Source organism: Berghia stephanieae, chromosome 14, assembly GCF_034508935.2.
Source record: "Berghia stephanieae isolate SIO BIC M18660-M18661 chromosome 14, UCSD_Bste_1.3, whole genome shotgun sequence".
NCBI lineage: Eukaryota > Metazoa > Mollusca > Gastropoda > Nudibranchia > Aeolidiidae > Berghia > Berghia stephanieae.
The window spans coordinates 15,703,234-15,721,880 of NC_088373.1; the positions used below are offsets into that span (position 1 = coordinate 15,703,234).

Below are 18,647 nucleotides of genomic sequence, written 5' to 3' on the forward strand. Positions count from 1 at the left end.
ACTCAACGGTGGAAAACACTCTCTCAATTGATCATGCATTGTTTGGTACTTTTGGGCGTCTCCTTGATTATACTCAGGTGATAAAATACACATATGCCTCTTCAAAGCCTTATAAATGTCATAGGTATACTCTTTAAGTGTGTGTGTGCATCAAATGACTAGTTTATTGGTTCTATCCGACGAGACGCACATTTTAAAATCCGTGACATTTGTGATCCGTCTGCTTAAAACACTTTGTAATGTTGTGTAAAGTGGAAATGTTAGTTTTTACTCCCGATTTACCGACTATTTTCAAGATTTTTACTGAATAGACACTTAGATAACCACGCTTCTCGGACGGTCGTCATAACGTAAACAATGGTAGTGATTGATAAACATAACAAACGCCTCGTGTTTTATTATCGATGCTAGGTGTCTGAGTAAAATGTTCACTGTTCTAAAGCTTGATCAATTGAACCAACACAGAAAGCTGAAACGTTTATAATCTGATCGAGAAAATTGTGTGATAACTAGTCACCCATTTGGTGGTATAAAAACAACAATACTGCTCCAGTAAAAAAAAATGCTGCTGTCCAACGAATGGATATTTCATAAATGTAAACACGTTGCTTTGTTTACGAAAGTTGTAAACATAACCATTAAAAAGTAGAAAACGGTAAGGGCTGCCTGAAGCCGGTGATCGTAAAATACTATGCCGATCAGGTTAGGAACATCCTATTGCAGAATTATGAGATCCTCCAGGCGGGCGAAGACACCCAAAGAGTTTTCTCAGAACCCCCGTTGGTAGCATATCGACGGGATCGTAACCTGAGGGATCTCCTTGTCAGAATCCGCTTGGAACCCATACCCAGGGATGGGCCTAAAGCCAGACCGTGTATGCGACCCCGATGCAAGACTTGTGGGCACCTGTGGGAGTACGACAGAGTCAGTTTTCCAGACAAGATTTGGGACATCAGGCAGCCGTTTACTTACTTACTTACTTAGATGCCTTTCGCGTCTCGACCGAAAGATCGGGTCGCCTTGGCTGTTTCCAGTATTTCCTGTGTGAGGTGTCTCCAATATTGCCGGTCCTCTGCTAGGGTTCTCAGATTTTCAAGGTCCCCTGCCGTTATGAGACTAATGCTTTGTCCAAGTGTTGTGAGGTTTTTGTTTAGGATCACGGGGAGTGTTGTGATCGGTCTTCCTCTGAAAAGGTTCCCGTGTTTTTGGAAGTATCCCGACATGGCTTGGTTTGCTGGTATGTTTTTGTCCCTGCGTAGTATGTGACCGAAAAGTTGCCATCGTTGTTGTAAAATGTCAAGGGAGATTGGTCTTACTTACACTGACCGTAATCTAGTCTATGCTATTACGTGCTCCCTGTATGGGATTGCTTACGTTGGTGAGACCGGAAAGAGGCTGGGTGACAGATTCGTGCAGCACTTGCGTGACATATCGAACTGTGCAGACACAGCAGTGGCCAGACACTTCAATCTGCCGGACCACTGCAATTTACAGTGTGTGCGTGTGTGTGTGTGCTTTGTTTTTGCCATTCGGACACTTCAGCCCGTCGACGTGGGGAAACTCACCTGATCAAGTCGTTGGGAACGCTGACTCCACGTGGACTCAACACCAGGATTGACAACCACTAAACTCCACTTCGTCTCCCGCTGTGCAACAACCTCTTAATCAATACTATCTTTTAGATGTCAACGTCACCCATATTCATAACCACTGCTGCTCTTACTGCTGCCACTACAGCTGCTGCTGCTGCTGCTGCTATTAATACAACTACTACTACTACTACTTCTACTACTACTACTACTACTACTACTACTACTACTACTACTACTACTACTACTACTACTACTACTACAACTCTATCTATCTATCTATCTATCTATCTATCTATCTATCTATCTATCTGTCTGTCTATCTACTGACTATCTACCAATTCATAGTCATCTACCTTCCTAGCTGTCTCTCATTGTGTCCACTCATCCACTTATTTATCCATTAATATACATATAGACCCAGCTATCACCCGGCTGTTTACTCGCCCTCTCTCACCCCCCCCCCCCCCCCTTTCTCACTCTCCCCCCCTCCCTCTCTCTCTCTCTCTCTCTCTCTCTCTCTCTCTCTCAATCCCCCCTCACAACCGGTCCGCCTCCCCTCCCCCCCCCCCCGGTTTTTTTCTTTTGTTGTTGTTGTTGTTGTTGTTTTGTTTCATTGTTTGTTTGTTTATTTGTTTGTTTGGGTTTTTTTCTTCTTCTCTTTCTCTTCTCTCCCCTTTTTTCTGTCTATCTATCTATCTATCTATCTATCTATCTATCCATCTATCTATCTATCTATCTATCTATCTATCTATCTATCTATCTATCTATCCATCTATCTGTCTATCCATCTATCTATCTATTGAATCGTGTTTGATACAAATATGGTACGAAAAGTGCTCGACATGTAGTAATGGAGCGAATTATTATTTAAAATATTTACCACAATGTTTGGGGCAGTCTAGACTGCCCCAAACATTGTGGTAAATATTTTAAATAATAATTCGCTCCATCTATCTATCTATCTATCTATCTATCTATCTATCTATCTATCTATCTATCTATCTATTTATCTGTATATTCCACTTTACTGTCGCATCGCCACCGACCGTTCGTATTTCCTTCGCGAAGATTCGACCTTCGCTCATCCAACAACCCCACCCCCCCCCCACCTCCCGACCTCAGCCGTGACCTTTTCACTTCGCCCCCTCCACCGCCCCCTACTGTTTCACTACAGCATTCTACTACTACTATTACTACTATTACTACTCCTACTACTCCTACTACTACTACTACTACTACTACTACTACTACTACTACTACTACTACTACTACTACTACTACTACTACTACTACTCTACTATACTACTACTACACTACTACTACTACTACTACTACTACTACTACTACTACTACCACTACTATCACTACCACTACTACACTACTACCACTACTACTACTACTACTACTACTACTAGTACTACTACTACTAGTACTACTACTACTACTACTACTACCACTACTACTACTACTACTACTACTAGTAGTACTACTACTACTAGTACTACTACTACTACTACTACTACTACTACTACTACTACTACTACTACTACTACTACTACTAGTACTTACTACTACTACTATACTACTACTACTACTACTACTACTACTACTACTACTACTACTACTACTACTACTACTACTATACTACCTACTACTACTACTACTACTACTACTACTACTACTACTACTACTACTACTATACTACTACTACTACTACTACTACTACTACTACTACTACTACACTACTATCACTACCACTACTACTACTACTACTACTACTACTACTACTACTACTACTACTAGTACTACTACTACTAGTACTACTACTACTACTACTATACTACTACACTACTACTACTACTACTACTACTACTACTATACTACTACTACTAGTACTACTACTACTACTACTACTACTACTACTACTACTACTACTACTACTACTACTACTAGTACTACTACTACTACTACTACTACTACTACTACTACTACTACTACTACTACTACTACTACTATACTACTACTACTATACCTACTACTACTATACTATCTACCACTACTACTACTACTACCTACTATCTACTACTACTAGTACTACTACTACTACTACTACTACTACCATACTACTACTACTACTACTACTACTACTACTACTACTACTACTACTACTACTACTACTACTACTACTACTACTACTACTACTGCTACTACTATTACCACCACTAATATGTCTTTTATCTTCCATTATTTTCTGGAAGGCTCTGTTCCCTGACGCTGACCTTTGCTTATCAATTAGATCACCCCCTGGGGCACCCTATCCTCTACCCACGCCACGCTAACATTTCATTCATACTGCAACCACCATTGAGTACAGACGATACAAGTTATTTTTCATTATATTTGATTTGTTTTCCACGTTTATGTGTGTATTGTTGTGCTGACGAAGGGTTTGTACCCGAAACGTCCATTGTCTGTTTTGTTCCCATACGAAGCCTTTCCATTTTCACTCTTCCGTCAGTAAACATAACCATTACATGTTTTAAGTTGATTTTGACCAATCATATCGTGGGATTTATCATACACCTTCACTCGTGCTCTGACAAACATAGTTGTTTATTTATTTATTTACAATACTGTGAATGAAATCGACCCCTCTTTGACCATTTTTGTTGTATTTATGCCACCGATTAGGTGACTAGCTTTCACACTTTTTTTCGACCAGATTTTAAACGTTTACATTTTCTGTGTTGAATCTATTGAACAAGCAGAAGAACAGATGGTATTTTACTTTGGCACACACCATAGTAAAGCCTGTGTAGTTCTCTATGTTTACCAATCATTGCCATTGTTTACATTATGACGACTGTCCTAGAGGCGCGGTTATCAAAGTGTCTATTATAGATGATGTGCTCTTGGCTAAGAATCTCACAACATTGCCATCCGGAAATGTAACGACCAACACACACATATATGTGTTACCTTAAACGTTTATATTCTGGTGAATACAGTTGGGTGAGAATTACTCCAAAAAATGGATGGCAAAAAATCAAACAATAAAGACCTGAGTGACGCCACCTTCGTTCTATTTATATAAAAAAAGCATAAAGTTTTGACACTATGTCATTAAACAAAATTTTCCCAACTTTTGCCGACCAGATTAAATGCACCAGCATGCAACTTTATACTTTCATAGTCTGATTGATATAGAAAGAATGTAATCGACGTCACTCGACTCTTTGTTATTGTGTTAACCCAGCCTTTTCTTATAAGTTCTCAATATATCCCAACAATCAGGCTAAAAAAGTTTAAAGCCACAAATTGTATTGTCTATTAAAAACGCATATCCGACTGGTGGTTGTTGTGAGCATTTCGGCTAAACACATAGCATCAATTATATTAGCGAGATCTAATCCCCTAATTGGCAGTTTATAAACAATAACAAAGAGTTGATTCGTAGGCTTCGTAAAATCACAGCCGGACGCTGACTAAAACATTACGTCAAATTACAGTAAAGAAAACAAGATCGGGAGTTGTATTGAATATTTCAACCCGTGGGATCATTTAATGTTTCCTTGAGAACGAGTTAAAATCACTAAACTTGGCAGTGCAAAAACCTAAAAGCAACTTCAAAAATCCTAGTCGCATTGTGGGGCCCAAGCCTTCCTGAAATTATACATAGAATTAAGTTGACGTCACTTGGGTCTTTGTTATTATGTTCTGCCATCGGCGTTTATAAGTAATTCTCACTTAACTGTATTATCCAGACTATAGATAGAATGAATTTGACGTATCTCATGTCTTTGTTATAGTTTTTTTGCCATCCATGTTTTTGAGTAATTCTCACTAAACTGTATTAACCAGACTATAAACGATCACGGTTACACATAGTTTGTGTGTTGGTATGTTATATTTCCGGATGGAAATGTTGTGAGCTTCTTAGCCAAGCGCTTACTATCTATAAAAGTTCATGGTTACCCAGAGTTTTGTCTGTTGGTCCATCCGGATGGCAATGTTGTTAGCTTCTTAGTAAGCGCATGCTACATAAAGATAGATCGAGGTTGGCGTTACTCGGGTTTTTGTGTTTTTGTCGTCCATTTTTATGAGTAATTTTCACTAAACTGTATTAACCAGACTATAAACGTTCAAGGGTACATATAGTTTTGTGCGTTGGTCCAGTATATTTCGGATAGCAATGTTGTAAGTTTCTTAGCCAAGCGCACAGCATCAAAAGCCTGACACAACTTCTTTCCTATTGACCACATAACGCTGAGTGTCGTCAACGTATATTTTTGAAACTTTATTTGGATCACTTGTGGATCCCGATAGTTTCGTCGGTAGATCACTGGGTTCACATGCAAAGGGAGCGAGATCAATCATAGCCATCGTTAACTAATAGCCTGACACTGAGCAAAACATTACACCAAATACAAGTCTTTGGCCTCAAAAGAAAATAAATCATGAGTTGTATTCAACAGTTCCAGCTCAACCAAAGGAATCACTTGTTTACTTGACCACTACTAACTAAAGACAACTCACTAGACGGTCTAAAAACCGAAAAGATAACGTCAAACTTTCAGTCTTGGTGGGTTCTTGAGTCAGACCGTAGCCATCGTTATGTTATAGCCTGACACTGAAATCCAAAAGAACTGGCAGTTTGACGTCATTATTTGGTTTTTGCACCGCCTAGTGAGTTGTCGTTAGTAGTGCTCATGGAAACCAAGTTATTTCATTGGTTGAACTATTGAACAACTCACGATTTGTTTTCTTCTGTGGCAAAAGACTGGCATTTTGACGTCATTTTTTGGTCAGTGTCAGGCCATAACTTTACGAAGGCCACGGTCTGACTAACAGTAACAATGGCTATGGAACAATCAAGGGTGGAGTCGAAATCTGTTGTCCAGAGGTCATAACGCTATCAGATAACCATGCCACTTTACGAGGGGTCCCTGGCCAACAGCAACACTTAACACGTAGGATGGGATATGACGCCTATTAGGCGGTATAACAATTTTGTTAGGACAGAGACAACGCTGCTAACGTCCAGGTAATCATTTTACACATGAGAACGGTGAGAAAATGTGAGTAAAGAGCCTTTTCCAAGAACTCAACTATGCGAGGCTCGAACCCAGGACCTTTCGATCCGAAAGCGAGTGTCATACCACAAGACCACATAACCGCACGACGTGTTCTTATTTGCAAATCTGTCCACTCCAACCTTCTACTTCACTTAAATTTACTTTTTCTTATAAATAAATCAATGTTTTATTATAACAAATCTCTTGTTGCCCAAAATACCAAAACCTTTATTTACATTTTACATAGACGCAATGTTAGTCTTTTTCAATAGATTATATATAAATCATTTGTTGGTGTTTTCTGGGATCGTTAACACAAATGTTCTACTAGAGGGATATCATGGTCACTCAACATACGTATCAATCCCACTTTGCCTTCTAGATTAAGAAAGTTTATGAAACGAACGTCAAATGCATCCGTTTTTTCGTCTTATGGCTAATCGTTTTTAGATCCTGGTCCATGCTTGAGTCCATTGAAAAAAAATCATTAGTTTCTTCATTATAGTGTCGTTTTGTTGCTGATCCATCTCTCCAAGTCAATGTCCGAAAGATCAAAGTGACCATCGATGAGAACACTTGAATTGTATTTAAGTTCTTCGTGACAAGTTTGTGGAGTATTTTACAGACACTGGTGTTGTAGTCCATGACGCTTGAGGCTGGTATGTGGTGGTATTGGAAAGCACACCTATTGAGAAAGATCCAAGAAATACTGAGTTTCCTCAAATCGGCTCTTAACAGGACATGGCAGAACTTCATCGAATATGTGCAGATGGAAACTTGGGAACAGTGATGCCTGCCTGAAATGTCAGGCAGCTCCAGAGACCAGAGATCACATCGTTGATCCATTGCCCAGAAACTAAACTTGTAGGTGGATATGAAACAGTTCTTAGGGCGGTGGAAGATTTTGAAGCTGGGTTGACGAAATGAATTTGGAGGTGTAGCCATACGCTACTAATAATAGTATAGGGAATGAGATTAGCGGAAGAGTAGCGTCCCTTGATTGGACGTCACTCATAGTCTGTGACGTCACCGGCGGAAAAGTTATTAGAGAGAGGACGTCTGTTGGTTGTGCGCATGCGTCTCTCGTCCTCGCTCCGCGAGTTACTACGGGGGAATCGACGTCACGACTGTTGAACCCTTCTGTGATTCCAAATTGTTCAGTTCTATCTTTTAAAAATGACTGTGCAACATAAAGCGCGAATATCCTTGTGTTTCTCTATCAAAACAATTTAATGTTTTGCAGTCTACTTGTATTGTGAGGATAAAAAGTAAAGTTCTGGTTTATATAATATTATTTCTGAATTCATGATGGTTAAGACCGAGCTGTATACCGGCCATGAGGTGAATTTCACTGACTGCCCCTGACAAATGACAGTTATGATGTAGACAAAAGCGATTTTTTACAGGAGAGTATAGAGAATTGGCTGATTAGAGATGTCAACATCATGAATGGATTCATGAACACACACACACACACACACACACACACATCATTCCCAAGACTGACAACTGACAGTTAAGCGATAAAAAGTGCTCGTCAAAACGGAACTTCTCTCATCAACAAACGGTCGTGTCATCGATGACCCAGATCCACCGCCTCTCTGTTGGTATCTCGGTGATATCTTGATATCATAAGAACCCTTTTATACGGTTGTGAAACGTTGACGCTTGACAAAGAATGTACGAGGAGGTTAGAGGCATTTGAGATGTGGGTATATAGAAGAATGTTGAGGGTATCGTGGACAGACAGGTGTACGAACGAGGAAGTGTTGGAGAAGGTGAGAAATGGAAGAATATTGATCGATAACATCAGAAAGAGGCAGTTACGGTTTCTGGGACATGTGTGGAGAAGAGACGAAATAGAAAAGTTGGTAACATCTGGGATGATCGAAGGAAAGAGAGATAGAGGAAGACAAAGAATGACTTATCTAAATAACCTAAGAATGGCCAAATGTGACTTTAAAAATCACACAGATTTCATGCCCACCGCAGAGGATCGTGATTCGTGGAGTCAGTTGACCGGCAACGTGCTCAAGAGCGCAAGCCACGATGGATGATGATGATGATGATGATGATGATGATGATGATGATGATGATGATGATGATGATGATGATGATGATGATGATATCTTGGAGCATGTGGAGGTCATGGTAAGTCATCGGACGTCATGGTTGGTGTTGGTCTGATGAAGAACAAGAGGGAGAGGTTTGCTGACGTATGTGTCCTAGCAAATTAATCCTCTGAGTAAATGCCTGTTCACAGGTTTCACATATATATTGATTATCTTCTGTATGGGTTTTGTTATGTTGATTTAAATTTTTGTTCCATGCAAATTCCTTTCCGCATGTGTCAAATTGATATAATTGCTCTCCTGTATGACTTCTGATGTGATTTTGTAAACATACATTATAATGAAAAGCTTCTCCACAGGTTTGGCATTTATACGGCTTTTCTACTCTATGTATTCTGATGTATTGTTTCAAAAGAGCACTCTGTTTCAATGGCTCTCCACAAGTTACACATTTATGTTTTTTTTCTACTGTACGCCTCGATCTGATGACTTGATGTATATGCGTATGCCATATATATGCCTTTCCGCAAGTCAAACATGTAAATGACTTTTTTCCTGTACGAATGCTGGTGTTTCTATAGAAACATGAATTTTCAGGCAATTCTTTTCCACAGATAAAACATTTACACGGATATTCCCCAGCTTTGATTCCTGGTCGATTTCGCAATCGTGCAGCATTTGAATTATTTCTAGGTTTTCTATCACATTGCTGGTCGTCTATTTCACTTGAGTCAAATCGTTGATTGTGTCTTTTGTAATTTGTGGAAAGGTTATTCAAAGTTGTATCATGATAGTTCAGGAAATGATTGCTCGTCTCGTGACAATTCTTACAATTGTCTGTGCTTTTATCCACGTCAATTTTATTTTGGATGTCTCCATGAACTCCATCCTTTAAAACCTGGTCACAGCCGTCAACAACTTTGTTCTCTGTAAAATAGATAACAATATTCTTACAGTCACAAAACAATAACTTAAAAGTCTATTGAAGTGATAAATTATTTCCAATAAAATAAACAAATATTTATGTGTGTTGTAAATATATCTAACAAAGATGGTTGATTTTAAAGGTATTCACACCATCAGGAGAACCAAATTACATGTTATCTGTGATTGTTTGTTTTGTTTGATTTTGGGTTTTTTTGATGGATATCAAAAAAATGTTATATCATTTCAGGTCCAGTAAAAAGCAAGATGATAGAGGGAAAGTGGTATATCTGAAAATAAAAGAACAAAAGAAAACGTAAGACCAAAGGGATTGGTCCAAAAGAAACCAAATGATTTTATAAACAATACATCAATATGTTTATTATCTAAAATCCAATCCAGGTACATGCAAATAATTCAGCTAAGGATGATAGACAGAAATATTTATGACAGATCGGTTTCAATGTACATAATAGAGAGATGATTTACAGTGAAAATTATATCATCTCTTAGAAAGGTATTATACATTTACTTCCCCCCCCAGCTAAGGACCCCCGTCGGCCAAGAGAAAAACAGATAATTAATAACAAAAGCCAGAGAGCAACATGGAAGATGAAAGCAGCTAGGGAGAGAAGGGGGGGGGGGAGAGAAGAGAGAGCAAGTGACCTCCCTGCCTACCGCAGGAGGTCAGAAGACCCAGTCCAGAAATCTGATTGAAAACAGTCCAAATGTTGAGATAGATCAAATTTTGACCCAACAAATCTAAACAGAGAGTTGTTTTCTTTTTCTCATAATTTTAATTACACAAATGATTAAGCCATAGAGCAACAGTGAGATAATTGATCTTTCTTACTGTAAAACTAGACCAGCACAGGATGTTAATGACAACAACAACAAATTTTGACATTCAGAGAAATTTATAATTTTCAATTTTGGGATGTATTAAAATTCTTCCTATTCTTCTTCTTCTTCTTCTTCTTCTTCTTCTTCTTCTTCTTCTTCTTCTTCTTCTTCTTCTTCTTCTTCTTCTTCTTTCCACTCATGATGCCGTTATGGCCGAAGGTCAACGAGATGCAGGAATGCTATGGTCTTCCCAAGCTCGTGCTGAGACCCATAGAGTAGAGTCCTCTCAGGCCAAATAGTCGTCCCTGGCTCGTTGTACTTTACACAGGCCAGCAAATCATGTGTGGCATCCTGCTTTCCCGTCCACACATTCACAAATGTCTGTTTCTCCAATCTGAAATGCTTCGAACATGTGGTGTCGGAGACGGTTGTTTCCACAGCGAAGTCTGAAAATGGCAACTTGATCTTGTCTCGTGAGATGTATAATAGATGTACTAAAATAATCGCTTAACCAGCAAATCAAGAAATCCAGCTAATCAATACCAATTTCAGCGGCAAAAGACATTTATCTGATTAGAGGGGTCACACTATATTCTTACAATATAATTCTGGATGAATGACTACATTTCTATTATATATATATATATATATATATATATATATATATATATATATATATATATATATATCTGTCTCTCTTTTTCTCTCTCTCTTTCTCTCTCTCTCTCTCTCTCTCTCTCTCTCCCTCTCTATATACTTTCTCTTCCCCTCTTATTGCATTGCCTCGATTGATTGGTAACATTAGGTACACAATACATCAAAGAGAAGACTCCGTCTATAAAAAGTACAAAGACAACTATTTACTGGTTATTATCAACCTCAATAACATACCTTGTTCAGTCTTCAACACCATAGACGCGACCTCTGATCCCGAACCATCATAAAAGACTGACCCTTCATAAATTGCTTTATTACTCTGGTCTTCTTTGCTGGAATCATAGCGTTCCTGAAACAGGTTGGAAATAATATAGAATTAAATGAAAAGCCAACATAAAGCTACATACTATTTAGACCTTCTTAATGTCAGCTTCTTTTTTTTTGTTACCAAATGGCCACAGGTAAAGCAACCTAAGAGGGACTAGAACCGCGCCTTGACAGATATTTTTGAGTGTATCAGGTTTGCCATGGGCCGAACATTTCTTTCTGTTTATAAATATAAATTAAATTCACATTTCCATTTGGTAGAGACATCAAACGTACCTGCCATGTAAACAAATGGATTTCTTAATTTTGGTGCGATTTATTCAGAAATTGTAATGAGCTGAAATTGAGAAATTGAGTGAAAAGGCTTATACCACGGCTGGATAACAACTGGCAAAAGCAAACTTCTTACAAACAAGACAAGGACAAATCTGGTCAGTGTTTATTTTGTTGTTTTTGGTTTTAAGAGTTTTACGGCGCTTGCAACACATTAAGGTCATATCAGCGCCAGTAAAAGGAAGAAAATGGGATAGTAAAAAATTGTAGAAATACAATTAAAGCACCAAAGAAAAGTTAAGACAAAGGGGAATTGGTTCAAATAGGAAACAGATGTAGATTCCAAGAGCACACCATCAAAGTACTTAGTTTGAGATCACCTAAAAGTCTCATCCAGACACAAGCACAGGTCCCCGCTAAGAGGAATACATTCAAATATGTTAAAAATAAAAAATAACAAAGCATAAGAGAGAGATGATTTACAAGGAAAGAAATATCATCTCCCAAAACAATAACTATAAATTCGACTGTTTTCCTCCCAACCAAGGACTCCGGCCAGGGTCATCACAAAACTAAGTAATCTCACTCCAAGACAACGACAGGAAACAAATGGAAAATGGGTATATGGGTATAGAAGATACAGCATGTACCTCCTGGGAGGTCAGGATCCCCACCCAGTGCTCAGTGTTTAGTCGATTTGTCCATTTCAAATTATCGAAACATGAGACCAGTCATAAAAGAAGATAATGGCATTGGTGACAGAGAAATAGCGAAGTGTTCGATACTTTAATGTAAATTTTGCTGCTCAAAGCTCGAAGAAATAAATAACAATGTGAAATTGAATTTAAGCTTCAATTTAATTACGAAAACAGATAAAATGGACGATTCGGATTTCCCCTTAATCAACAAAACAGGATGAATGAAACACTACAACTGTAGTGTTTCATGCATCCTGTTTTGTTGATAAAGATGAAACCCGAAACGTCCATTTGATCTGAAATGGTAATTAGATTGAAACTCACATTCAATTTCACATTGCTATTTAGTATTTTGATTCTTTAAGAACACTGAAATAGGTAGACTCCCATGACAAACGTCTCTTACTTAGTTATTTATTTGTAATCTTTGCCTTCGTCATCATCATCATCATCATCATCATCATCATCATCATCATCATCATCATCATCAACATTATCATCATTATCATCAACATCAACATCATCATAATTATCATCATCATTATCATCATCTTCATCATCATCATCATCATCATCAGCAGCAGCAGCAGCAGCAGCAGCAGCAGCAGCAGCAGCAGCATCAGAGACCACAAGTAAAAGAAAGAAAATCATCTCACCTGACATTGTGCACCCAGTGATGACGTCACAGAAGATAGCTCGGCTGTCATTGTATCTTCAAGTTTAACTTTATCCCTGACACCAATGCTCTGTGAGCCTCCATCTTCAAGTTTAACACAAGAATCACGTAAAAGAATCTGAGGAAAGTACTCTTTCTTGATGTCATCTTCAATAAATGAAACATTGACATCCACGAATTGTGAATGCGTGCGGGAAGAGTTCTCAGGACTGATGTCATCTTCCCGTTTGACAACATTGACTTCAGAGAGTAGTGAATGAGTGCGGGAAGAGTTCTCAGGCCTGATGTCATCTTCCCGTTTGACGACATTGACATCCACGAATTGTGAATGAGTGCGGGAATAGTTCTCAGGCCTGGTGTCATCTTCCCGTTTGACAACATTGACTTCAGAGAATTGTGAATGAGTGCGGGATGGCTTGTCTACATTGATGTCTTCATCTTCAAGTTTAACATTGACTTGCATTGTCTGTGGATGCGACTTTGGTATATTTTCAACTTTTACCGATTCAAGTTTGATAACAACATTTGGAGAGTGACATAATGTTTCTGGTGATATTTTAGTCTCAATAAACTCCCCGATGGTGACAGTAAATGATGGTACAGAACTATCTTCCAATCCGACATTTGAATGTGATGTCTTAAGACGTGTGAAATCTTCATATGAAAGCCACTCACGATTTTCTGGTTCATTTTTGAAATTCCATTCCATATTTACAGGATGTTGGAAAAACTATGGGGAAAAGAAACAAAAGGCATCAAAAGTTTAAGAAAAAAAATGACAATGAGGGCCTGTTTTGTTGTCATTGCGAGTCAGATGATGATGTGGGACTGACTTGAGCTTTTTGTTATATAGACCAATATCCACTAAAATTGCTTAAAGGTCTTTACACGGGATCCCTACTAACAGTACCACTTAATATATTATAGGACGTCAGATGACGACTGTTTAGTAATATAACGATTATTTCTCGGACAGAATTAACGCTATTAACGGCCAGGTACTCATTTTACACCTGAGTACGGTGAGAGAATGTAAATAATGAGCCCTTTTCAAGACTCATTTATGCGTCGAGCGAGGCTCGAACCCAGGACTTTCCTATCTGAAAGCGAGTGTCATACTACAAGACCACATAGCCGCATTTTGGCCAAATCATTTTTTGAAATTCCATTGTATTCTTGTCACCATTGTTGACAGACATCACCGCTTTGTAGAAACAGACAGCTTCTGGAAAATAACTCTATCGCAACAATGATTTTTAGAGTATGGCCTGTTAAATAATAAAGTGAAATATTTTAAAAACAAATTCTGAACAAAATTAATGAAATAGTTATGTCACTTTTATGTAACCTCTTCATCCGTCACTATTCCAAAGGCCTAATTATATACAAACTCCCAAAAGATTGAAGGGTTTGATGTCACAACTTTCCTTTCATGTTCAAAAAGGTGTGCAGGGAACATATTTGGTGTGCGTTCTAGTTTGTTGTTGTTCCCAGCTGTGTTGTTGATGTGAGCTTTTTTTATGTCCGTGAAGGTAGTTCGTGAGTCGTGTGTGTTGTACCTAGCTATCTTAAAGTCCGTGCACCCGTTCAGTCTCTCTCTTTTTCCTGTTACGGGTGTATTTTTTCTATACCTAGGTATGTGTGCTTAACGTATTTCGCGTGCCCGAGATAGCCAGTAGATTTATGATATTGAGAAGTGTAATATAGAGATATATATATATATGCAATATGGAGATGCCCATCGATGTGTTAGTATGTCTTTGGAGATTACCACTTAGTCTTGGATTAGATGGCGAGGTCCATTTAGATCTCTAAATGGAGAACCCCACTTTGCATCATGGTAAAATGTTTCTTTGGCTCAAAACATATGGTTGTTAAATAGTAGCTTGCCATAGATTAAATTGTAATTTTCAATTTGAATTTTGTCTCTCAAATCAACTTAAATTATGTGGCGCCGGAGTGATTGGCCTCATCAACGATAATAGTCGAGTCAATCAGTCATTCTTTCGTTTATTCAATGTTGAAAACCCAGATAAGCCATGGAAAGCTGCGTCACCAGGGGACATAATCATCACACTGTTCATCTCTTGAAAAATTTCAGGAACAGTTGAGAAACAGGAAAAATACTCAGACATTACTTTTCCAGTCTGATGACGGCAACATAAAAACTGCTAAATGGTCAGACCTTATTGAATTTCATGAATGTCAGAAAAGGGAGTCAAACTCGATATAACTGAGGCTTCACTTTATCCAAACAGCGTCGAAAGCAAAACGTTTCTTTAGCACTATTTTTTTTCTGAAAAAAACAAGAGCTGCCTTGAAATGTTCAACTGATGTCAATGCCATTCTTGACTATAAAGATACAGCATCATTCATTGTTTTGGTTATTCGTCTTTGGAACGTATTTAACACAAGAAGTACATTTCAGGCATTCGTGACAAAGATAAGGCTGCTGTTGAGTTAATTGTTGGTGCCCAACATCAGATCAGTATACCGAGGGGATGGTCACCGTTAGCTTCTAAAATGGGGCCTTCTTGCAATGAAAGAGTAAAGACTTTAACCAAAGACACTTCTAAAGCCTTACAATGGAGCTGTAACTGCCTCGTTGATCTGTGTGATTTCATTCTCAGCACAATATCTGAATTAAGACATCCGTATCTACCTATTGGATTTTTCCAACAGAATGACATTAAAAATCGTTTCTCACACTTTAGGAAACCAGCTGGTTGTAATTATTACATTTTATGGAGAGTAGATTAGTCATACTTATGCTATTGATAGAGCCAAACATGAGCTCAAGTATCAAGCTACAGCAGATATTGCCTATGATAACACTGCTCACTCTTGTGATGTTTGCAGACATGAACTGTCAGACAATGATTGGTTCTTGATGATTTACATGAAAACATTGATAAATTGTCAACGGAAGATAATAAAATGTCATTTTAATGGGGGTTACATTGCTTCAAAGCCCTCTGAATTGCAAAGAGGTCTGGACAATTCATGTGGAAATCATGTGCCCCTATTCACAAGCATCTTGGACAGATTAGGTCTTTCATATCGCCTCTGTTGATTAGTTCAACTTTATTGTTTGTTGTTTTATCTTCATGAGGAATTCATACATTCACTCTTGCAGAAAGAGACACATCACAATTTTTGAAGATTTACCTTCGTTCCTACAACTGGAGTCAGAATATATCGATAGTAAAGTTATAACTAGAATAGTAAATATTATTTATAAAAGCATACTTTGTCATAAAAGTAGGGATACAGATTCAAAAAAAGAAAAGTAACCAAACTTTCTTAACAGTAGTAACTTTCTTTTCCTTTTGTCAATTCGAACTGTTTTTAGTGGTATGTATTATTTCTTTCATTTTCAAACCTGACACAGGTCAATTCTAATTCAGTACTATTTTTTTATCATGCAACTTTCTAGAAGGTGTATTGTCAGATTGTGTTGACTAGACCTTCTGCTATTTCCATTGTGCTATTAACATACTATTCCTATTTAACAAAAGATAGATACACTTTCATATTCCTAATTAATGTCTTGAAATCTCTTGCTACTATTTTACTTTACTACATGTGTTTCTGATTGCTTGATGTGTGCAGTTTGATTGAAACCAGCTAAGGTCAATTGTGACACGTGTGAGCCATAGTGTTGCCTATACGTTTCACGCCGATTCTATGTGTTGATTTGTTTATGAATATAAAAAAGACATTGGTTTTATAAATATGGCACATATAACATATGGACTGGGTAAGTAGGTTTCATGATGGATCATTTGTTTTCAAGTCTTCTTCATTTCTCTTCCTTCTCATCATCCTTTCTTCTTCTTCTTCTTCTTCTTCTTCTTCTTCTTCTTCTTCTTCTTCTTCTTCTTCTTCTTCTTCTTCTTCTTCTTCTTCTTCTTCTTCTTCTTCTTCTTCTTCTTCTTCTTCTTCTTTCCCTGTTATTACTACTACTACTACTACTACTACTACTACTACTACTACTACTACTACTACTACTACTACTACTACTTACTACTACTACTACTACTATTATTATTATTATTATTATTATTATTATTATTATTATTCTTATTATTATTATTATTATTATTATTATTATTATTCGTTTGTAAACAATATTTATAACAATGACAATAGCACGGCGATATTGTGTTATTATTAAGTTATTATTATTATTAATAAGATCAATTCAATTCAACCCTCGATTCAACCGGGATTTTATTTTCAGATGGTGGTTGCAAATTAGAGATTCGTTCTTCATTCAATGTATTTTGACATTCCTTAGTCTTTTTCTTTAAAAATTTCAGCTCAGTTAAAATTATGTCGGTCTTAATATGTCGATAGATTTTTCTCCGCTCGCTATTGATTGCGAGACGATCCGACGGAAATCGGCCCACTCGAAATCAGCTGATTGGACCGGATATCGAAATAGGCTTCAACAGTCGTGACGTCACTTCCCTCGTAACGACGCATAGTAACAAAGTAATTGGTTCTAAACTATCAGAGCAATGGCGGATGCCCTTATGAAATATTTCTCCGATGAGCATAAAAGTGTATCCAGAGGAGAAAAACATTATAAATCTGATCCTGTTTTGACTTTTATACGTTCTGATCACATGACTTATGAAAAAGTTCTAACCAGCATGAAAAATAAAAAGTTCTGATTTTCTTTGTTTCGAACCAAGCTGCTCGTAACATCAGACTATTGAATCCTTCTACGAATAATCGATTCTTACCTTTTATTATCGTTGTCTGTCCGATGAAAATAATCGTTTTGTCTACTTTGTCAATGCTTTAAATCACAAAACAGTACAGAAACTATTCCTGAACAAAATTGAAGCTAAACCACAAATAAAATATCCATGTTCTATATTATCAGTGTGAATAGGAGCACAGTTTACGTTTCAGATCGGAGACTGCACTGGAGTGAGCATCTAGCATTACAATGAGTTATGGTCTGTTTGTGTGTAGTACTGCATCATCGTGGCCTATGGGCTCTGTGTCTATATAGTGCCTGTTTTTTGTGAACTATGGTCTTTTTATTTATATTAAAATGCAGCTGGTCGCTTTCTACACACGATGCTTCTGAGATATTTATGGAAACAAATATTATAGTTATGTTGAATAAAACGGGACGAGTGATAAAGGTGATTTTCAATGTCTATTAAATAGATAGTATGAATTGGACGTAACTCTAATCTTTGGTATTGTTTTCTTTTTTGTTTGCCATCCATCATCAACATTGCCTTTTTCACCCTGGGTCAGGATTTAGGCCACAGGCAAACAGTTTCCATCCTTCTCTAACCTGAGCTGACTTTTTTTATCTCGTTCCATGTCTTATCACTTCTCTGTATATCAGCTTCTTAAATCGGCTTTGTCTGTTGTCCTTCATAAATTTTTCATAAATTATGTCATTGCAGAAACTCTTCCGTCGCCCAAGCTAAAAAAATTAATGGTTATGAATAATTCTCACTAAACTGTATTAACCAGACTAT

At 37.6% G+C, this 18,647-nt stretch overlaps 1 protein-coding gene across 1 annotated transcript; it reads right to left on the minus strand.

Moving 5' to 3' along the window:
- Positions 1 to 6,966: 6,966 nt before the first annotated feature.
- LOC144959755 (uncharacterized) lies at positions 6,967 to 18,329 on the minus strand. The gene is made up of 4 exons (XM_078892473.1): positions 17,889 to 18,329; positions 13,118 to 13,867; positions 11,398 to 11,512; positions 6,967 to 9,666 (listed from the first exon to the last, which is right to left on the minus strand). Exons 2-4 carry the CDS (start codon positions 13,844 to 13,846, stop codon positions 8,834 to 8,836), a joined length of 1,677 nt encoding a protein of 558 aa, XP_078748599.1. The 5' UTR covers positions 13,847 to 13,867; positions 17,889 to 18,329; the 3' UTR covers positions 6,967 to 8,833.
- Positions 18,330 to 18,647: the final 318 nt, after the last annotated feature.